This window comes from Lepidothrix coronata, unplaced genomic scaffold (genome assembly GCF_001604755.1).
Source record: "Lepidothrix coronata isolate B3197 unplaced genomic scaffold, Lepidothrix_coronata-1.0 Scaffold29, whole genome shotgun sequence".
In the NCBI taxonomy this organism is placed as follows: Eukaryota; Metazoa; Chordata; class Aves; order Passeriformes; family Pipridae; genus Lepidothrix; species Lepidothrix coronata.
The window spans coordinates 5186640-5210488 of record NW_016690209.1 but is presented as its reverse complement, the minus strand read 5'-3'; the positions used below and the strand labels follow the sequence as shown (position 1 = coordinate 5210488).

General features: G+C 40.9%; 1 protein-coding gene across 4 annotated transcripts in view; it reads right to left on the bottom strand.

Moving 5' to 3' along the window:
* Positions 1-2028: 2028 nt before the first annotated feature.
* Positions 2029-23849, bottom strand: part of OSTN (osteocrin) — a 27304-nt gene continuing 5483 nt past the window's right edge. Inside the window, exons 1-5 of one of the 4 annotated variants that reach the window (XM_017810504.1) lie at positions 16774-16826; positions 9657-9755; positions 6739-6956; positions 3130-3226; positions 2029-2849 (exon numbers count right to left, since the gene is read on the bottom strand). In XM_017810504.1, coding sequence (XP_017665993.1) covers positions 3142-3226; positions 6739-6956; positions 9657-9755 — 402 coding nt within the window. In that variant the 5' untranslated portion in view covers positions 16774-16826 and the 3' untranslated portion in view covers positions 2029-2849; positions 3130-3141. Of the gene's footprint in view, positions 2850-3129; positions 3227-6738; positions 6957-9656; positions 9756-9935; positions 10029-16773; positions 16827-23849 lie in introns of those variants that run through there. The other 3 variants (XM_017810502.1, XM_017810503.1, XM_017810501.1) reach the window with 3 other exon arrangements.

Here is a 23849-nt window from a genome sequence, read left to right as displayed (position 1 = left end):
TCTGTTGCCTTTGTGCAAGTGAAAAGGTACGTGGGAGCATACTTTTACATACCCTCACATCAGCACCGAACCCAGGAAAAAAATTATACCCTATGGACAAGAGAAGGGTCTCTCTTTCTTTAAGAGTTTGGTGCTCCAGCTGAAAGGGAAGTGTATTCCAAGAGCTGTACTGAGTGCCCAAAGGTAGAGTTGAGCTCAGATGATTTCAGTTTGCAGGAAATCTCAGTCCAATGAAAGGCCAGCGCAGCAGGCTCCATCTGTCACCTGCTTGCTGTAGCCATACCTTCCTGACCCAGTGTGACAACCCATCAGCAAGCCAGGAAAAGGAATACAGTGTCTGTGGGTATTTAACAGCTTGCTCTCATCCTAGACATAGGAATTCCCTGGAGTGTAATGCATCCTGCTGTATAGCAGTGATTTTGTTCTACATTCCATCAATGCAGTTATTTAAGTGCTCATGGCACCCAAACTACCCAACTGTTTCCTCACAGGCACTCCACTGCTTCTGCTGCAGTGATGAGTTTGTGTTGAATGCAATTAATTGACTAATTAGAAGCAGAGGTGGTGATGTTCTCCCTAGGCTTACCCTCTACATGTCACTGTGGGAGTCATGTCCTTTCCCCTAAACACACAGAAGAGAAACCCTTCTCTTCTTTGGGTGTCTGCTCATACCTTACTCATGCTTGGGCAGTCACTCTTGCTAAAGTTAATGACCCACAGGCAATAATTAAAGGGATTTCCCTGGGATGTTCTAGTCGACCATGTTGATTTATTAGAAGAAAATTCTCACAGGCATCTGAATGGGTTTGCAAATCCAGGCAGCACAGGACAAATCTAGCGTGCGATGGATGCTGCAGTATATCCTCATTTCACATTTGTTGATCTCCACGCTATGCACAGTGGCTGAAGCCATCCAATATTGTCTACAAAAACAAATTGTGGAGCTCAGCCTTTCAGACAGCATCATATTTTAAACAGCACTTGCCAATTTATGGATTTTAAAGATGCTTTTTGAGCCACAGGAGGTCTCAGGGTGCTCTGTGGTAGATGGGGCAGAGGAATGGAAAGACTGTTGCTTTCTCCTAAGTAATCCACACAGTGAGGTGGGAGCAGCACTGAAGCTTCCACCAACACCACTACAGACACCTCTGTCCTGCTCTGCTTTCACATTACCCTTTAGATGAAGGGCATTTCTGCACACAGCTATCAAGGTTTAAAACTCCCCCTTTTTTGGAAGCCCAGGCTAATACCTGCCAACTGTTTAATACTTTTATGACCCACCAGTGTCTTTGAAAACCTGCTGTGTTAGCACTGGATTCCTCTGCTCTCAGTGTTCCAAAATATGTCACGCAATGACTCTGTCCATGCTGCTTTTGACTGACAGCTGTTTGGGTGGTCAGGTCATCACTTCCATAATCTGACCATGCCCCTACATATGGCTGCCTTGCAAGCACATAATCTGCAGACTGTCTGGATGAGCTCAGTGCAAGAAGATAAATGTTCCCTAAACCGCAGGGCAGGCTCAGGATGGGTGGTGGCAGTGCACTGCAGAGGACAGGCTCTGGGCTTGCCTGGGACCACATTTGCAGACTTCTTTCTAGCATGGACTGAATGGCTGGGGTGACTGGTTGGCCAGGCACCAGGCTGATGGCCAGGTGCCTTGTGCCTCATATAAGATTTAGGAAATTAACTCTTAATTCTCTCCCTTACACAGGGTGTTTGGCAAGAATAACTTTTTTCTTAATCCCACATAATCTCTTTCTCAATGGATCTTCTTTTGCAATGCTAAAGATGGTTTATACCCAAGAATAGCAATCTGAGGAATTTAGCTGACATGGACCAAAGTCCGAGAAGGAGAATGTGATGTTTAGAAAACATTAGCTAGGAATCTGAGCATTGAGATACCAGCAAACTGCTCTTCTCAGCTATATTTTATAATCTGGAAAGGAGTGAAAAGCATGAAACAGGATTTAAGATAAACTGTATTACTCTGAAATGAAGTGGAGAGGATATGTTTACATTTTACCAGAGTGAGAAATACTTGAACTTTTAGAGTTACATGTCTGATTATGCCCTGTGCACACATCAAGAGGCTAAAATAAGGCATATGATGCAGATGGTCTAGGAAGTAGATGACTTCATATTTGGACGCTATCCTATGTTATGCATAGGGAGGAGTGAAATGTATTCATCAGCTTAGAGGAGGAAACTAAAAGTCTCGCCACATTTCAGGATCTGCTATACGATGAAAACATGTCTAAATATGGTGCAGAGATAAGAGAAAGACTACTCAAAACATCAGGACAAATACTAAGGCATCGTCACAGTTCTTACTCAGACTAACTCCTAGTAAAGGCAAAAGACATCATTCTCTCAAACAGCAATTCAAATAAATTCTAGCTTTGTCCCATAACTGTTAAATCCTCCATTCATCTACCAAACAACTCCCCTTTTGAAAGAAACGTGCAAAGCAAACTGTCTGCTTTTCATGGACTGCTGTTGGCACCTCTCGAAATTTTATTTTCAATCCAAAAAATTTATCAGTCCTGGCTAGGATAATAAACTTCTGCTAGTTTAACAGATAAATGCCATGCAATAAAATATATACATATTCTCTGTTCCTTCCTATCAGTGACATTGTGCACAGCCGTGAGAGCATTCTGACCTGATGAACTGAATTTGTTATTACTGTAAAGGCAACATTTGTAAAATGCAATGTGAAACAGATTTTGCAGGAGGTCAATTCCTTGAGTGTTGTATCATTAGTCAAGGACAAGACATGCTGTGATGCATCTTCTGTATCTCTGTAATGTTTCCAATACAGCATCAGTCATAAAGAATAGAAGTACCTGTAGGCAAAAAAGCAGTAAACATTACATTTTCCAATGTCAGAAATGCAAGGCTTGGAAAAACAGACTGTAAGGTGGTCTAGAAGAGATGAAAATGTTAGAAATACTTGTTTTCTTGCAGAGAGGTACTCAGTGGCAAATTAGGGCATTCCCTGTTATAAGAAGCCATAATTTCCTAAGCCACTCTTTCTGAGCCTACTGGTATGACTTGAGTACCTCCATGTAAGTGAGAACGGGTGGGTTCTCTGAGCCTGCCCACACCTGGAATACTTTGGCTTACTTGCAGGAACTGCTAACCCTTGGTGTTGCCGAGGCGGTTCACTCCAATCCGGTCAAGAGGAACTCCAAACCGTCTCTTGGGCAGCTCAAGCACTTTCCTGCATGGGGAAAAAAGAGTAAAGAAGGAGGGAAAAGAAATGGGAAAAGATACCTTATGAATAATCAAAATGTTACTACATGTTTGATTCCTCCATTCATCCCACTAACACCTTATTGTTCAGACAGAACTGTGACGCAGAAGCAGCCAAAGATGTGTTTAAAAATAAGATGCTGCACTTGTCTTACAAAATACTAGGCAGGAGTTGCAGCTGTTTTAGAGACTGTCTGAGCTTGATGCATTATCCCTGCTTTTACTTGGCAGCAAACAAATAACTTCACAAGTTAACTGCTATTCATAAATGAAAGGCAATACACTGCTTTTATAAAGGGGAATTGTTTCATACACTGCAGGTGACCCGTTAGACTGGATCTTCAAAGTCTCCAGGGCCAGCTGGGGCTAAGATAAGCAAGGAGATAGAAAGTATTGCACAGTTATAGAGGGGACAAGTTAAAAAAGTCCTAGCAGGATTTTCTTATGGGGTCTCTGGCTATGTACTGTTCATCAAAATTGTATATTAGCAATCTTTTGAGGAGGTTGAAAATGGGAAGGTTTTCTTGGGTTTTTCTCTTCCATGTGGTAAGTTTCCTGACAATTTGATGAATGAAGGCATGAGGAAAGTGTGAAAGAATTTCTATACAGGAATATTTTTCATGGTTTTTTTCATATACAATAAGTTTTCCCATCTTAATTCAGCATTTTTGGAGCAGTTTTTCCACGAGCAGAAGTTTTATTTTAATTAATTGTGGAAATGGCAAGATTTCCTGCAGCTTTTCCTTTAGAAATACTGCCAGTGAAATGCAGGTCCAAGAGAAGCCCTGGAAGATTAATTCTTTATCAGTCCTTTTTAAGGACTTGTTCTGTAAGTTGCCAGCTGCAAAGTAACTAACAGGAGAGCATGCTCTGGTGCTCTGAAGTCTAACTCTGTGTCAGCACTGCCATGCTCCCTCATACTGGGGCTTCAAAGCTCTGCACACCCCACCCAGAATTGTGTAGTCCATGCAGGCTCCTTTCCTCATACCTCTTGGGCATGGGCTGAAGCCCAGACCCATCATTCCAGCATCTGCAGCCCCACTGCCTCTTTTTTAGCTGCTTTTCAGATAGGGTCACAAAACGGGAATTGATGGTGTATGTCGTACGTAGGGAGCAGCACACTGGTTATGCTGGAGCAGCTACAGAACATCGCAAATGAAGGGGAGCCATTCGTATGGCCCTCCCTGTCCCTTCCTCAGGCACCAAAGTATCCAGCATTGTTACACTAAGCCCTATGAAAAGCAAAGGGAAGGGAAGCCGAGGGCTGATCCTCAGCCTCTTGCCTCAAGGATAACACTGTTTTCCCCCCAGGTGTAGGCACAAACTTATGGGGGGGCAGGAGGGAGATTTGGGCTGCCAGAGCCATACTGAGCCTGCCTGGATAAAAGGGGAATTAACTCCCCACATTGGAATTGGATTGCGGGGGTGAGGAGATGGTGGTGTTTCTGCACCATTAGCTGTAACACTGTCATGCTCTGTACTTAGATAAGGAAATTGTGAAGTGATGCCTACGAGAAAGGCAGCGCAGCGGAGCGTCCCCTCTTGTGGCCACCCTGCGTCAGAGCAGCACAGCCACCGCTCCACCCTCCAAACCACGCTGGCCCTCTTTCATCACTTACTAGAGACAAAGTGACATTTCCTTCTTAAAACAGCCCTGTCTAAGATTCCCAGAGCCTCTTTCTCTCCCTCTGCCTTTGGATCTTTTTACCTCTCCTGAAGATTTCCACCTTCCTGCATGCTTTTTCTATGCTTTTAAAGCATTACGTTGATGTTGATGTGCAAGACCAGGATCTGGGCTCTGGTGTAACCAGGGGGTGCCAGAACAATCTGTTAAGTGGACTTATATTTGATCTGCTCTTTTCCAAAAGTTTCTCTTGTATGCCAGGCACTAAACACACTGACTCTATTGATTCAGGGGGCTCGATCTATTTATCAGCTTTCACTAAGTAATTTCCTGGTCTCTAAAGGTAACTGTCTCACCTCATATAGAAATGAGCTGTTCTCTTCTGGGTGACAGAGTGCTCAGTCCTGTTTTACTCCTCTAAGTGCAACAGCCTCTACCTGTTTCCATCAAAGGGCAGAGCCTTACTACTGTTTCATAGCACCCACCTGATCTGTGTTACATGCTGATGGCAGTACCAGTACAGTGATCAAGGCAGCTCAGATGGTTCTAATAAGTAACTCAACCCCAAATGTAAAAGCTAATCAGCTCCCCAAGGTGATAATCCCAATGCAAAACTGCAAACTGATGCTGGAAAAGGTGGAATTTTGTGCAATGAGCATGAACTCATTATTCAGAGACAAACTGCTAGAAAGCATGGACAATTTTCACCACAATTTCTCTTTTTTATGTGTGTTTGTTTTGGTTTTTTTCCTCTTGTATTGCACGTAGAATGAAAGAAGGTTTCCATCCAAAAAGCATGAGACAAACTGGGAATACCATGTACCTTTGCAAAAAAGTACAGCAGCTTCAAAAATGACCTTCTATTTCTTCCCCTGAAAAGGGAAAATATGCTAAAAAGCAAACAAAGAGTGAGCTGATTTTGACCTCTTGAGGAGACATACGGAACAGAATAGTTCTACTCAAGGTTTTAAAAATTTCGTATTTCATCGCTTTTGGCTGCAGTCAAACAGTCCTAGTGGCAGACAGGGTGGATAAATGGAAAAACAGCAAGAAAATATTGCAAAACTTCGCTTGAAAAAAATACTTATAATATTGACTGGCTCTCATGAATACTTTCCACTTCCAGATTAAGCTTTAAGCATGTTATTAAATACTTTGTGGCATTAGGGATTCCATCCAAAAGAAGACAGTTACCAGAAGAACAGAACAAGACAGCTAAGCTCTTTCAGATACAGCAAAGAGCCCTTTGAGCTTTGGCCCAAAGTCACTGTCTCTCCCCAGCTGTATTGAGCATCATTGCTTAGCCCTGTTATAAACATGCTTATCTTCACACACATGCCATGAAGGTGTTGATGTATTGATTAAACCCTTACTTATCCAAAGCTGATCATGGTCTTGAAGCTTATTCTACTATCTGTGCCCATTTTCATGATGTGTTCTTCATGCTGCTATTTAAAACATGCACATTACTATACCTTCTTTCCACCCCAGCCTCGGGAGCACCTAGCCCTGCCCCTCAAGCATATTTTTGTTTTAAATAATCTCACAATCAAAAACGTAGTTTTAAACTGAAGTTTAGTTCATATCAGTGGAAAGAAGTGTACTGAAAAATCATGTATTAGTGAATGTTCTCTGGTAGCTGTACAGTATTGTAGGCATAAATGAACTAGTTCACGTGTTATACAGCACAGCTGAAGGATTATGGACAGTGCAACCAGAATGGTTCCTGATCAGAGGCACCTCACAACTGACCAGCAAACCTGTTGGTGGCTAAAGCCAACCCATCAGTACCCAGAGCACCTACTAATAGAGCCTTCTACCAACTTTATCACTGGTAAGAGCATCTAAGAATTTACCTCTGTTTGCTTTTAGCATCCACAGAGGTTGAAGAAATTCTGTCAATTGGAGAGCCAAATCCTGGGAAGCTTCTTTTCTTCTTGGTCTCAGTCACCTCGTTCTCCAGAGACACCAAGTCATCAAGAAGGAACAGTTTGTCTGCCAGGTTGGTGGCTGACTTCTCTTCACTGGCAATGGGAGGTGCTCCCATGCCCAGAGCAGCAGAAGGCTCCAAAGGCTGCAAAAGAAAGCAATAAAGTGTGCTGGCTGCTCAGGTTCTAGAAAAAACATCTCAACCAGTGTCACAGCAGCAGTCCTGCAAATATACTGGGACACTGAAATTGGGACCTACTGTGAAATGTGGCCATTTTCCACTGAAAGGATTTTGCCCTCAAAGTCTGGAAATTAATTTTTTTTATAGAATTGGACTTGCTTTCATTATTGCAAGAAATATCAAAATTTATTGCTTCACAAAGCCTATTTTTGCAGGTCATCCCACTATCCTTATCTCAGCACTGTGATTAGTATCCTTATAGCATGAGCTGAGTGGTTTAATACTTCTAAAAAATGCAATCACCATTGCCCAACTCCAACATCTACCCTGATAGTTTTCAGGAAACTGATTTTTGTTTTTTAAATGAATGCTAATAAGTAGTAATGAAAACTTATACAGAATTTTCCATCCAAATATGACAAATTAATTAATAGTTATGCAAAACATATCCCAAAATAAACTTGCTCAGCACTGACATTTAAAGAATTTATGCAGTAACAGTACATGGGGAGGAGGAAAGGAAAGAACAGTATGTTGAGTGGACGCAACAGTTTGAACCTTAGTTACAACATTAGGCTTAACACCATTTCAAAACCAAACTCTACTTTGTTATCAGAATAGCTGAGAATATTGGGGTCTATCAAGAGAGAAATTAAACAAACCAAAGTTAAATATTTGCTTTACATATAACAGAAAAATACAGTGCAGCAGCTAGTCTGCAAAAGCAAGCTCAAATCATTCTCTCTTCAGATGAAATGTTTGCCTTCTTGCTCCACTTGATCTTCACAGAATTAGATAAAAAAAAATTATAACTTATGCCTTGAAACAGGTTTTATTCTATTAGAAGCACACCACTATCTTTCTTATTCATACACAGTGGTTTTAGTGCAAATGTAAAGAAGGCGTCACATGGGTAATGCAATGTCCCTGTCTACTGTGGTCCACACCATAGTTGAGTGGGGATGTTTCCCACCACCTGATGGGTGGCATAAGCAGTGATGGAGTGTATAAAACTGTGACCTTTATATGAGAAGGAGTACATGTCCACAATGATCACACAAATGATGTAGCACTGTTGATACTTTTGTAAAAGATCTCACATTGTCCTCTGACTCTACTTTTTATGAGCCTCAAGTACACAGAGCAACACTTTCTGTTTTCTTTCAGGGTTATAAAACTTTTATATAAGCTTGCAACAATATAATGTCTTTAAAAATGACTCAACTCTCCCTTTCGGTTAGTGGGGATACCCATCTAGAATAACACTTGAAACTAGAAGGTCAAAAATAGCCTCCGCTCTTGACTACTTTGCAGTCCCACTTACTTTGTCTTAAAAAGATATAATAGAATTGTAAGAAGTAAGGAGATAGCTAAAGCAGTCATCAGAAGAAGAAAAGAGTTTTCCTATGGTGAACCGCTGAACCAAATACAACTTCAGAGATAAGCAGAGATGAGAGTGGGGTGCAGAGATACAATGGATTTATAAAGTTATGAACATCAATGAGGTGAATAAAGACTGGTAATTTTTTCCTCAAGAAGAAGAGCTCCTCAGTCCACCCAGTGAAGTCACCAGATGGTGGATTTAAAATAAATATAAGGAGTTACTTTTTAAACACAGCCTGTAGATGAAGGGGAATGCTTTGCCAAGGGACGTCATAGATACTGAGATTTTAAACTCTTTCAAAGACAAATTCTGGCCCATCAGCAGCTAAAACATGCCCTGGTCCAGTGCAAGGCTCTAGATCAAGAAGCGTCCAAAGACGTTCTGTTCTTATATTCTTTTCACAAAAATCTACCACTGATATAGACACAATACCAGGTTTCTGTGGCACCAGAACAGCAGCTGCTGCAGTGCTTTTGTATAGTCAGTAGTCAGGATATGCTTATGTGAAGACAGAGAGCAAGGTAGAAGGATCCAGCAGTATTCTTCAGTACGCATCTAATTTTAAACCTATGTAAAGACCCTACAGCCAAACAGTGCTACTTTGACTAAACTTTTAGATACTTGATTTTTTTTTTATGGCATTACATAAATATGTTTCCTGCCAAATCTGGCATATGTCAAGTTGACTAAAAATAGAGAATTCGGGAGAAGTATTTTCAGGTGCAACCCCTGCATGTCATCTTGGATGAAACATGAGACAACTCTCCCATTTCATCTGCTGATTTCCTTCTCAAGCTCAGGCAAGTGACTTGGCTCCTTCCCCCTCCTGGTCTGTTCTGTCTCCTTTAATTTGTAACTTTTGTGCAGGTGATCTCCTCTCAGGGATCTCCTTATGGCTTCTTGAAGCTGCAGCCTTCTCATGCTATTATTTGTCTTTAAGAAGAATTACACTTCCCCTTCAGTGTTAGAGGAGTTTACATTCCCCCCTGACATCACCTCCTTCCCCTCTTCAGGAAGTTCTCTATCCACTGGACAATGTTTTAATACACAGGAGATCCCATGGTGTTTCAGGAGAGGCTGTGAGAATTTGGATGGAACTTCATTCTATCTGTCCTCCCAGAGCCATGCAATTTGCATCTTTCTTCACTGGGCTCCTCCTCTGCCCTTGCAGAGTCAATATTCTCCAAACTATTTAGATACTTTGGTGTCTTCCACACTCTGTGGCCAAAAACACCCAAGGGAGAGCAGTTACATGACAACCACCAGAAACATTCACCTACCTCTGGGGCTGCCTCGGCAAGGAGCACTGAGCTAGAGTGCCACCACAGCAGGGCAATCACAAGGGCCAAATGCACCACCACAAGCTGGAACTGCAGCATCTGCAAAGGAGAACAGTCTGTTAATGACTCCACAGCTATGTTCCCTCAGGAATCTTGCTCTAAAGGCCTTAAAGAAGTAAAAACAAAGGAAGACTCTTTTCCTGTGGCTGTTAATTTTTTTTTAACCAAGTCACTGCATAAACCCCAGCAACCAGATAGTGTCAGCTGAATGCTCTTCACCTTCCCATGAAGAATCAGCTCCCTCTTCTGCTCCTTTACAGCCCTGCAAATCTTTTGATTCCTTTCTGCACAGTGGGGCAGTCCTTGCAGCAGCAGCTGTGATGAATGCAAACTTGTGTTAAAACCAGGTGAACTAGATGCTCACTTGTAAGCAGGGAGACTTTGGCTGGTAGGTTGACCCTGACCTCCCCACATGCTGGAGAGGTGCTTAAAGCTGTGACAGCAATCACATACCTCTCCAGCAGCATTTTGAAAGCAAGGCTGCATTTCACTAGTCCTCTAACATGACCTAAGGGTAGCCACAACTTCCAGGGGAATCCTGGAATAAAACTGTCCAGTTGACACACCTGGGAAAAGCTTGCATGCAGATACGTTGCTCAGACTGGTGGTGTTCTGACCATGTGCTACAGCTGCAGAACTGCAGATGCCTACCAAGGAGGGACAAGTTTTGTGAGGGTCGGGATTGTGAAGCTCCTTGCTCCAGGGATTGTCTTGGGCCATTGGTTTAGCCTATGTTGTTTAAGCTCTTGTTTGGATCTAGCTCTTAAAACCTGATGTGCCTCCAACTGACTCAGGTAGGAATATTTTAGCTGATGCTAATAAGAACTAGGCTGGAGCCTCTAGTGCCAAAAGCATCTGTTAATGTCCTGATTTCTCTGTCTCCAGGTCCTGCCCCAGAGTATAACTCAAATCTGATTCTGCCATTCTTTGCTGAATCTCCACTTGGCAAAAGCAGAAATGGAAAGGGTGTATAAATACGTTTATATAATGCATAATGGTTGTTTCATCCTTTGTGTAGAAAATTTCTCATTAGATCCAGCAGCAAACACATGGTAAAACACTGGTTTTTACTTTTTCCCCACACTACAAAACAGTAAAACCTCAAAAGCATTTGGAGTCCATTTTTAAAAAGATATAACACTTGCAGCAAACTCAAAACTCTGTTTCTCAGCTTCTTCAAAACATTTTACACATGCTTCTGTTATTTGGTTACCCTATTTTCTGTATATATATACTTATTTTTTTTAATGTGGTACATGGGGGATCAGCAGTTAGGAAGAACTGTACTCTGTAGGGGTGAGGCAGACTTAGTTCACTGGATTCAAAGGATAAAGTTGGAGTAGTAAATCAGGCAGTACCACTGTTTCTCAGTCTGATAGCAACAGCCACTGCTTGACATAAACACAAGGGTCTGACTGGGTGTTTCTAAAGCTGTGACCCTCTACAATGTATATTTTTGTATGTGGGTGTGCATTGAAATTTGAAGTAGCAGTCTGCTACTTTCACAGGTAACCACATCCTGATTATTTGGATACAGAGATGTAAAAATAAATGGCAAGGTTAAAAACACATGTTTATTATGATTTAAGATCTATGCTGGTATTCATTCAACCCAAAGACCAAAGAGCTAAAAATAGCAACTGGTACGCTAATCAAAATAAACACTAAGGCACCTGCAACACAAAAGACATTTGATTAACTGGTCAGAACTTGCTGCCAGTGAAATTAGAACCAGAGGAAATTGTAAGGACTTAAAGCTTGGCTCTAGTTCCCATGGGAAGGAGCAGCTAAGAGTCAGTGTCACTGACTGAAAAGGGAGCAAAACTTCAGTCCAGCAAGACCCTGTTTTACTGATTTTCATGCAGCAATGGGACCAAGGCAGGAGAAGGAAGCAGGGTTGTTGTAGGGGAGCAGTTTAGTTCCAGAAAAATATTTGCAAAACTAATGGTGCAATGAGGATTATATAAATATAATTAAAATCATACTTTCTTCTGCCAGTTTGGGACTTAGCTTTCCACCTTCAGCCATGTCATAGGACCTTAGTTGTTAAAAGCAGTTGTTAGTTTTTCTCCTTGAGCTCATCTGTCGTAATTGGGTAAGCAGAGCCCTCCTGCTGAAATGGGGCTTTCCCAGCCCTGCACTGGCTACTGCTTCACCCCCTCCAAATTTTACCTTGATACATTCCAAGAGAGACCTTAAGTGAGGATTTACAGTATTTCTTACTGATTGAGAATAAGCAAAGCTCTGACAAGCCTTTGCAGGACACGCCCCTTACTATATGTACTGAATTTCCATCCTTCCAGAAAATTCTTCACCACTAATTTCACAGAGCTAGGTCAGGGTTTGGGGTATAATGCCATCTTTATTATCTCAGGGTCTGTTGTTATCTGACTGAAAATATGGTTTACCCTTCTCTAAATGTAATTGCAAGTCTGAAATTCAGACATATTTATGTGTCTTAGTGATACTTCAGCTTAAAATGTGTCAAAACTAAAATTCCTCATATAATTAGGTATCTTTGTTGCAGGTCCAACTAAAATAAAATTAAAGATAAAAGAGAGAACATTGTTCTACCTTATCAAAGCAGGATAAACATACAAAACTTTTACTTAGGAATCGGTAGAGAGCCATTTTCCAAGAAAAGATCACAAGAAAGCAAAACACTTTACCAAACAGAAACTGTTAAGTCTCCAACATCCAACCAAAGGACTTAAAAGATGTTTTTCTTTTAAAGAAAAAAACAAAAACCAAAATGACATCCTGAAGATAAGTGGGCTGAACAAACTGCAGACAGAATGCAATTCATCACCAAGCTCCAAACCCATTGCCTGTCAAAAATGGAAACAGCTATCATTGTTCTTACCCATTTGAACTATCATATTTCACATTACTGTGGAGATTACTCTGCAAGCATAAATTACAAGGGCCTTATTTTTCTTACTGGCCTGTTAGCAAGAGAACCGAGGCAAGACATCATGCCTTGCACTGTAATCTTTCACTTCAGCTGCCACTATATTGATGACAGTGCTCTGCTTGTTGCTGCAGCACCAACACAGGATGTGTCTGAGCTCACCTACAAACGAGGACTTTGCTCCTCCAATGAGCACCTTGTGGCTGAGCAGAGAATCCCTTGAGGTTTGGTCCTGGATGCTCCCAAACTGATCTGATGTAAAGCCAAGGCATGACTGTCCCATAGGCACTGGGAAGCTCCTGGCAGTGCCTTTTAGGCCTCCGGTCCTTCTGTTATATGAACACTGGACTAGTACTGGTAAACCTCCATCAGCTGTTAGTCGTGAATGTAGATTCCATCCAGCTGGGGGAATCACAGCTGTGTCTCCAAGCCAGTTACTGGGGTATTTTGTTGCTGCTCTAGTGCCACAAAATAGAATATTGACTGCTGCTACCTATCTTAATCAAATGTACCACTGAATACTAACATTGGCCTCATTAGCCTCAGAGTGCATACTGACGGGAATACGCCTTGTCCAAAAAAATTACAATGGATGATTATCTTACCAAAAGAACAACTTAAATGTGGTTTGTGTGAAGCTCTAAGAATAAGTCTGCTAGTGCTGGGACAAATTTGCATTACTTTTGAAAGTTGTAGGGCAAATCCTCTGATCATATATATTATCACAAAGCCAAAAATGTGCCCACATCAGCAGTTCTAGTGATTTCAGAAACTGCTAAGGGCCCCTGTGTATCTCAGGTGCAATTTCATAGTCATGTGAATGTCAAGGAAAAGGCAGAAAAATCAAAACAAATCCCATCCTCAGGAAAAAAAGAAAAGCGGAGCCCAAAACTAAGTTGGAGTGGTGGTTTTGTTGTCATTCCACAGATGAGATATGGAACACTTCTCACATACCTCTTTCTAAAAGATACTGAAGCAAGACATTGAAGCATGGGACTTGCATGGCAAAATGAAATGTAAGCTGCCAGTGTCAGGCCCTTTATGTTATTAATAATGTGTTTCCTGGGGTAGGTGTAGATTTTTAAACAATGCCATATATTTTATTAGCTATATGGCACAGACACTGTTACAATGTAATTTCCCTTCAATATCAGTTTCCTGACTGTGTAGATAAATAGATGCAGGTAGGTTTCATCTGATGGAACCAGAGAGAATTTAAAATTCATAAACTTATGCAAGAGGTGCATGACTAGTTATTTTGAGATAAGGCCTAGGTATTTTTGTGTCCCAAATGAAAATTCTGGTCACACAGTATTTCAAGGCCAAGGATGTTCCATTTTCTGAAAATGAAGTTCCTTAAAGGTTTCTCAAGAAGGCACTCAAAATTACTCATTGATTTTCATAGCCTTCATTTTAATAACTGCATTCCCTGTAACATGATTTCTAGTGTTGGGTCCTGACATGTTTTTTATATCACCACTATAGTCACCTTTGCCTGTTTGATAGCTGTGCTTTTGCTCGGAGGATGCTCAAGCTCACAATTGTTCCTACCATTTGTATTCTGATAAAACAGATTCAGTCATGGCTTAGTCCCTGCAGGGCTTGACTGGACTCAGCACTGACCCTGCCCACACAAGATGCAATGTTTGTGGGAGCAGCACATGCATCACACAGCTCATGTGGAGAAAGGATGGAAAGGTGCCCCTCTAATTTCCATGTGGAGTTCAACAAGTGTCTAAATGAATAAAGCCATGTAAGGGTACCTTTGCTTAACAGACAAAGGCATGATTCACGAAAATTTAATTGACAAAGGTGGGCAAACACTTGTGGAAGACCCGTCAGTCATGGTACTCATGTCTCCCTGTGGATAAAGGGCATGAAACCAAATGGTCATAAAGAAGGGAGGAGGACACTTCTCTTTAGAATGGGCAGAAAGGACACAAGCTGGACATCTTTCTAAGCTGAGTACACTGTGCAATAAATCAATTTCTAGCAACGGATTTTAGAAATTAAAAACCCCAAATTCACATAAATACCATAAAAGTAGGAGACCATGACACAGGACACAAACAGAAGTGGTAAAGCCCATCTAGAAGCTGAGGGACTATTAAATAAGAAGGATGCTATGCAGAGTAAGAAAATACGTCTTAGTGGGAAAAACCTATTTGCACCTTTCCTCAGTAAGATAATTGAGTGAGTTGCAGTATTCCTGGTATGTACAATGGAAACCAAATTAGGCTATTCTTCATTGCCAACAAAGTTTCAACCCTATGCTATTTATACATGCCAGCTTTTCTTAACATTTCTAACTTGACATTCAGCTTTTTTCCTTCATCTTTAGCACAAGAACCAACAACTATTCATTGTTAGAGTGCCATCTTCAGCATTTAAAGCAAAAATAAGAAAGCTTTCTATCAATAAAAAAATCAAGAAATAGAAAGTGTTTTCCTATATTAGAAAAATTATCTTCTTTCCTAACAGTATTGAAATGATAAGAAGAAGTTCATCACACCTAATATAAAGAGTGTATTAGCAAAATATGTTATCAATATAATAACAGACTATTTAATGTCTGGTAAAAAAATATCCTTCAAGATAAGCTCTTAGAGAAAAGTATGGCACTGGAACACTTAATGAGATTCAAACATTCATGCTGATTTACTAGACAAACAAATTCTGATCAAGGGTGCTATTTGAAGAAAAAAGTCTCAGGAAATATGCATTGCAAATGAAAATTAGAGAGTAATCTGTTTCTCTGAGTTGACTAAGAAGAAAAGCTGCAATCACTTGCAAACTTTGCCAGGGTATATCAATAGAGCTCTCACAACTGTTGTATTGTTCAATTTTTTTAATTTGCTGTGTAGGAAGCCAGAAGATACACATTTCTCATTCATTCAACGAGTGAAAACAAAGCCCTCATCTGCTGAAATCAGTGTGGCAGGTATTTATAAATGCTGAAGAACACTTGGTCCAACCAGATATATTTTGCAGTTTTCCCATAGTTTACACCATAGATCTGCTTGGTTTGAGCTGGGAATTTTTGCCTGTTTTTCCTCATGATGTTCAAAGTATTTTGCAAGGCAAGTAAGTTCAGTTGCATTTTGAATAGAGGTGAGCAGAGACAGATAAATGCAACAGTGGGCTTCCTGAATGAATCAGTGGGCAGGGGCACAAAACGTCCTCTCAGCTGCTCAGCTTTCAGTGCAATCCCTGTGAGAGGGCAATAATTTCAAACTGAAAAAGCAAGTGAGGAAAGCTAAAGGCTTGTGCTTCAAAAAGTAGTGTATTCTGAACTTTACTGTAGCCTCTGGACATCTAAACCAACTGTTATTTGCATGTATTTACTTGTACAACTTCAGTGTGGGAGGAAAAAAAACCCACTGTAATAGTTTTGAACTCAGAATGGAGAAATCACAATGACTATCACAGAAGCAGAGTCTGCCTTCATTTACAGTGGTACAAAGCTGAAATAGTCAGATCACTGGATAATGATAATTACTCTGTTAGTGTAGGAATGTTTTTGCAGTTACACTATTTTTGCTGGAATGCAGCAGAATCTGGATCAACGTTTATCTAGTATGGGATATAATAAAACTCTTTAGCAGATTCATAAATTAAGGACTTTTCCTGAAAAATTTATCTCCTGTTTTACAATATATTACATGCAGCAAACTTGTCAACCACATACGATATTTAGTAATGTGAAAGGGTTGTTCTGTCATAGCTCTTCATCTTATTTGACAGTAACATACACAAAGGAAAATCCATAACAATAAACAGACAGCAGTTTACTGTAAAGCAAGCAAGAGCATGAAAGTAACTAGTCACTATTGTAAGATGCACTGACACATTCTGTTTGAGTATTGGCTGATTAACTGAAATAAGTTCTCACTGAATATTATTAGTTCTGTTTTATTACAAAAAATACTAGGTGATAGGCACCTTATTATCTTAATCCCAAACTGGAAAAAGTAGCTGTGCTTTTCCCATCAGGCATGGGCATCTTTATACCTTGTGCATGTCTGTTAAGACAAAAAATTTGAAAAAAAATTAAGAGGAAGAAAGCACAGAAGTGAAGAAAGCTTCTGTAAACAGAGTAGAAGACATAAAACATCCCAAACACATCTCTGTCCCTACTCCTCTTACCTTGCATTGGATGCAAGCAATTCCAACCTTAATGGTCCTGCAATGTTCTTCCCTCTAACTTATCCCTAATGTTCAGCTTTCTTTCAGAGTTTTTATAGTCTCTGCTGTAGGCTNCTCTTACATCACTTCTAAAGATTTTCCACTGATCCTTGCCCTAAACCTTTCTCTGTCCTGTACTCTCACACACATACTTGCCTCACATTCGTTATATTTTTTGCTGTGATCAAGATGATTAGATTATAATTAAAGGTCTAGTGTTTTGTTGTGGAATTTTTTTCCTTTTTTTTTTAATTTCAAGATTCAGATAGCCACGGGAGTAGAAAGATTTTTAGCAGCATCACCATTCCTCTGAACTCTCACTTTTGTAAACTGCAGCACAGAAGCCTGATGTCCTGATTATTACTTTTTCTTTTGCCTTTTTCTTTTTAATTTTATTTCTTGAGGACATCAGAGGGCCTGCGTTAACTCCAGGAAGAAATTAGTGTATTTTTAGTAGAGCAATACTATTGTAAAGTAAGCATTAGAAAAGGAGTGTGTTTTGGAAACACAATTACAAGGACTTAAGTCTTTCAGATGCTTCATTTCAGTTATTGAAATGTAAAGCGTGAGCTATGAAGATGCCTATCTTTCCTAGGCAGTACAAGAGGTCGTATTTCTTTCTCTGTTTGCCTCACTAGAGTAAGTCTGTATTTTTTTTTGCCCCTTTTTAAAATCTGAGTTTTTAATTGATTCACGCAGCATCTGGAGACCCGTTTTGGGGTTTAAAACTCTAACATATGCAGACTCATTAAGAGTTAATTCATAGTACCTTTATTCCCCAAATAGATAGGCACAGTACTTTCAAAATAGCTTTTACTCTGACTTGCCAAAAGCTCTTCCTACAAGCAATGGACAGTAAAGGGAAATTTCAAATGCAGCTTTACAATATGTGGGAAAAAAATTGCCAACAAGGGAGCAAAAGCTTTGATTTCATCATTTGTCTTGATCACAGTGATTAGAGAAAAATGAGAGTTTAGTCATATTGAGGCAAAGCAAGTACTTCCATTCCATCCCTGGAAGTGTCCAAGGCCAGGCTGGATGGGGGTTCTGGGTAACCTGGTCTAATGGAAGGTGTCCCTGCCCATGGCAGGGGGGCTGGAAGGAGATGATCTTTAATGTCCCTTCCAACCCAAAGCCTTCTGTGTTTCACTACAGGCAGATATGGGAATATGGCCTAGAGTAGAGCTGCAGAAATGTTTTTGCCACATAAGCACCCACACCAGTGTCAGGCTGGAGCAAGCAGCTCCAGCAGGTTGAGACTTTTCCACTGCAGGGAGTAACAGAGCAGTGGTTACTTCCAGTGGCAGCTGCAGAAGTCCAAATGGGCTCTGTGGATGCCAGAGCAGCAGCAGGATCAAAAGAGCAGAGCCAAACAACACCAGGCTGCTGAAACACAGCTAAAAACGGTGCTGCAGGAAGAGAACTGGACCATGGTCTGTTTTACAGTGCTACCTGCATTTAGATGGTGGCTTACGGCTAGAAGTCCAAGGACACAACAGTACTCAACTGATGTGTATAAAACAAGTGAGCAGGATCTCAGGGCAAAAAAAAAATAAAAAAGAAAAAGAGAACCAGGATCTAACCACCAGGTATTATTAGATTTATGGGGTACCTTAGTTACATATACCCATGAGGTGCTGATGACCAGTTACTGCAGTTCTAGGCACTGTTTCTTCTTGGTTTTTTTCTGTTGTAAAGACACAGGGTGGCACTCAACAGCACTTACTCCTCTTGGGAGTTTTTACAGGTCCTAACTTCAGCTCTTTAAGCAGGATCTCTGTAGGACTCCATTCTGTCACCATGTTTGGGGCTGGTAGGAGACACAGGCTGTGCCGCTGTGAGTAAGCTGACAACAGACAACTGAGTGCTGGTAGCTGAGGCATTTCAGTATTTCACAATACAAGGTGAAGTCTGGAATCTCAGCCATCTAGAACTTAGCACCTCACAAGACTGAGTGGGAGAGTGGGCTGCAGAAAAAGCAGGAGAAGAAATGTTGCCATATTGTCATCTCCTGTGGCTCCAAGCGGACGTCTAAGACCTGACATTAAAATTTTCTTTTATGCTGTCTTCTGATCAGCGATGCTATAGCAAAGCTCCAGCCACCTTTGTGCCACCTTTTGGACCTACTGTGAGGCTGAGGTTCTTCCTTTTAGGTAAGCATTACCCACTACTACCATTATTTCAAAAATTTATCACTGTATTATTCCTACAAAACCTAAGATATTTCAGAAGTGGTTGCTGATACACACAACTATCATCAACTTTGACTGCAGGTACGAAAAACTCTGATCTGGGTAATCAGTCATCTTCATGGGCTGCTACTGGGACATATGTTACCAGCAAACAAAACAAAAGAAGAAATACTACTAATAAAAAAGAATAGTGTGTTAGAATATTAACATTTAATTTCCTGCTCTAAATTGACTTAGAGTTAGCAACAACTTACAGATACCTTTTTGACAGCTTCTAGTGAAGACTGCCAAGGAAGCCTCCCAGACAATGAAAAAGGTATATGGTGGTTGCTCTGCTGGCAGAGCATCCAAGGAACAGATATCCTCAACATTACTGTGGCTTAATTATACTTACAGTATAATTAAGTTAGGGCAGCCAAGCGTTTGGAAGAAACACTTATTGTCTTAACCATGAATGAATAAACAAACATAATTTGATTTTTCTCAACAAGGAAAAAAAAAAAAGAAAGAAAATTGGAGAAGGTAAGGACACAAGCCATGAAGCTCTATTTGTTACCATCCAAGAGAAGGATAAACTTGCCTCCCTACTACACTCCTGGTCTCACAGGTAATTTCTGTAAATCTTTCAACACAAGTTTGCACATCAGTTGAGCTGGCTCAGTGTTTTTCTTAAGAAGACAAGTTCTGATCCAGAGAGCAGGAGGTAGGAAGGGTTCACTCACCTAAGTGTCGAGCAATTTTGTTCTTCATCACCCTTGTCTGTGGAAACTATATTTGAGATTGTCAGACCTTGCCTTTAAAGTCTTAGGAATTGCACATGAATACACATGCTTGCTAGTTTTACACTTTCAATCTTTTCCTTCTCCCACTAAAACATGTAGCAGTTCCATTACATCCCTGTGGTCTAAATCACAGAAGTTTCCTCGATGTGTCACTAATTTGTGCCATGGGAACTCTACCTTCCAGCCTCTTCAAATTGTGTAACCCTTTCCATTGACCACTGATTCTTCACACAACATCACTCATTTGTCACTTATAAATCAACATGAACCGTGCAGGGTCCAGCAGGTGTTATGGCCAAAGCACTAGACCTGTCCTTAGGAATTTTTGATTGAACGGGCATGGAGTAAAGACTTATGACTTGAGACATTCTGATTGCTGGGATATGAATACTAAACAGTGAGTGTGTCATCAGAAATAGTTCATTTCTGGCTTTAGCATGGGAAATAAACACCACATTGAAGTTAGAAAAAGTAGACATTTCTTCCAGTTTTGAAAGGTTTTCCCCAAAATTCTAAGAAATAATCTAAGAGCTTTTTTTTATTTTCAAATAAAAAACTATACTTTTTAAAATAAAGAGCTGATCTCCACAAGTCAGGTGCTCAGTTGATACTGATTCAAATGGCTCTGAGATAAACAACTGAGATATTCCAAATTATGGTGGTTTCAATTTATTTTTGTTTCTTGAGACAATAAACTCTTCAGATAAAATTTGCCCAATTCTGACACCAGTGTAAAAGGGGACTATCATTCCACCATATTAATCAACATCCAGCATTTTATAGCCACATCACTGGTACAGGGAGAACAGCCAACATTACTTTTGTTCCATTTATGTGCATACCTTGTCTAGAGAAGGGGAAATATTTTAAAATAACCACCGCAGATTTTCTGTCAACACAGAAGAGAGAAATTCAGAAACCATGATGATTCCCACCTATTTGCATGTAGATATACAGAGTGAGAGAGTAGATGACTCACTGTAAGACAAACTATGGAAAAGAGACCCTGTATTAACAATTTGCATGCATGTTTGCCAGTAGAAGGTACATTCTACCTTGGAAGGAAAAACTATGTTAAGACAGCTATTTTTAAATCTGCAAGCTATCAAAGTAGGTTTTGCTGTGTCACTTCCATTTAAGATGACTCCTTGCAGCTAGGTAGATTCAGAGAAACAAAACCCACAAAGTGAAGGTAGCATATAACACTGAAGATAGTAACATTCTTCAGGAATGTCAAGTTTCCAAATTGCAGTTTCTATATATGTACTTTTTAAAAGTCCTTTGTGCTGGAATTATGTGCTTGTGATAGGTGCTGTGTCATGACATATGAATCCATGAAAAGCTCTCACAAAATGAAGCAAAAGTCCCAAAAAGGACAGTCTGTTGAAATGCAAGCTTTTCCCATAGCAGGCGTGCTATGATGCAGAAGGATGTGTTTGGAAATAAAAGACAGTTTATCTCTGGTGCCCATGCCATTGGCTCCCAGCCCAAGATGGACGTGAAGAATGAAGATGGCCAAGAAAGGCTACAGGACCTTTTGTGCTACAGACACAGTGGCCCATGAGCTAATGGACAAGAGGTAACAAAAACATATACAGATGTCTCAAAGTACCAAGCAAATGGTAATAATTCTGAGCCAATATCAGCCTGATACTGACTCAACTGGCAACACAGAAATGAAAATGAGTAGACTATGTTTCCATCCCCTCTAGCTATGCTCCTTGGAATCAGTGTTAAATACAAAGATAAACTGGGAACCAGCCCCACATTTCTGTGCTAAGAGGGAAGAAGAGTGGGAGCAGCACCGATGTTTTCACGCTGTCTCCCTTGTCAAAGATGTGGGTGCCGATGTCACCTGTCACTGAAGTAAACTCTTTGTGGCCCAAGAACCCTCGTGGCACAGTACACAAAGCACAGAGCAGCAGAGTGGGCACCTTGGCTGCAGAGCACACAATTCAGCTCCAGAGCCAAGTACAGATGTGGCCATGTAGCACAGCAGTGAATGTGTAGCAGCAGCTCAAATTTAGACATGCTCTCAAGAAGAAAACAACACATCTGCCCTGAAACTCTGTCCTCACCTCACACTTTTTTTCACACAACTGTCCACTATTTTCTGTGCAGAGCTGAGAAGTACAGCAGAATTTGGTTTATTTGCATCAGGAGAAAATATACAGAAGAATTAAAGAAAGCAGGTAGTAAGCAAAATGATAACAGTCTGGGGAAAGTGAGTGATATTCTTCAGTCAGATCAAGAGGTATGGAAGCTGGGCAGTGCCACACCACTCAGAACATCACAGGACGCTGCAGGAAATCTCTCTGCCAGTTTCTTACGTGGCATGCAGGTAAAGGAAGATGAAGTCACAAGAAAGGAGGGGCTGGGAAACTGTTTCTCCCTGGAAAAAAAATCCAGCACCAAATTATGTTAATCAGGAAGGTTCTGTTCCTTCATTCCTGGTAAGGTCATCCCTGGGATGGTGGCTTGCACAGCAGCACTGTTCTGTGCTGGAAGCCAAACACAGCAAGCTGTTAGTGTAAACCTGGGACTTCAGAGAAATTTGTGCTGGCTGGTTTGATTTGCTTCCCTGTTTTGCTCTGGTTTAAATGTACTTTTTGATCGGTTCCTTCAAGGGACAGCACAAGCCAAAGCTGTTATGGAAATGAAGGTCTCTGTTTTTTCTGAGAGTTAAAGATCTCATAACAGTTTGTAAATTCATCCTAATGCTTGAGCCAAATCCTGGTACATTACTTGTCCACTTCAACTCCTCTGTCACTTCAACTGGACACACACCTGTCTCTGCAAGACTCTGCACCTTTCTGCAGTGACGCTGCAATTTGCTAAACAGCTGCAGCATCGCAACTGGATTCATCCAAGATAATCCAGTAATCATCCTGAATTACAGCACGAACATTAATCAGTCAATCATCGCCCTCTAGAGGTGGCCACACTGTGCGTGGAGCTGATTTGGGTTTGCTGCAAGTGAGCCATGACAGCCTGAGTGCTTCTGTTTGCAGCAGGAGGAAGGTGTTTGCTGGTTCGAGTGGATCCATGTACTGTTACAGGTACAAAGGACTGACTGCTGATTTCCAGCTCCACCACTGTTCCTTTCCTCTTACCTGGGAGGTCACCTATCTTGCAGCATTTTGGGTTCATGCAGTCTGTAGCCGTGATACTGCAGAGAGGAGTGGAATATGTAGAGTGACAGATAATGGTATGACACAGCTATAATAGAAAGCAGTAAAGTAACCCCCAGACTAAACTGTTTTTGTTACAACTTGTTTTTTCACAAGCAATGTGCATAAACTAAACCAGTTGCACAATTGCATGAATTGATTGTCACCACATGAACTGGATGTGCTGGTATGAGAAAAGCATCAAGCCTTATGTACAACTACACACTCTCTTTTCTTTCCCCCGATGGGAACAGATAAGAAGTTTTAAAGGGAAGAATATGAAGAGTGATGAATAGTGGATAACCTACCACATAATCAAGTGATGAATATACTGTTCCTGGTCTGCAAAGACCTTGTTTGAATAGGTATTTATTTAAGGAGAAACTGTTCTGTACAGAGACTTAGCACAAGATCCTGGAGGCAGGAACAGCACATGGCCAGGTTTCCCCAGACACGTCCTTCCTCTTTTTTCCAGCTGGAAATTCTGCCTAGGTTGAATTTAGCAATTTTTCACATTTTCTTCTGGCAGGCTGGCAAGATGTGGTGGCTTGCCTGCATATGGAGGGATTCTCCAGGTATCCATACATATGCATACAGACCATCTGTGCGTGAGTAGCCCCATACCTGAACATATTCTGTTGGCAAGATTTAATCAAAATAGAGGAGATGCCCAGGATCTTGGTAACCATTTCGTTTCAGACATTACTCTGGGATTCAGGAGAGCTGTGTTCTGTTACAGAATCACAGCATGGTGGAGCTCTGAAGACTGACTAGTGTAACACCCCTCCTCAAAGCAGGGTCAACTAAAGCAACTTTGTCAGGGCTTTGAATACCTCCAAGGTTGGAGACTCCACAACCTCTCTAGGCAGCCTGTTCACTCTTCAGTCACTGCC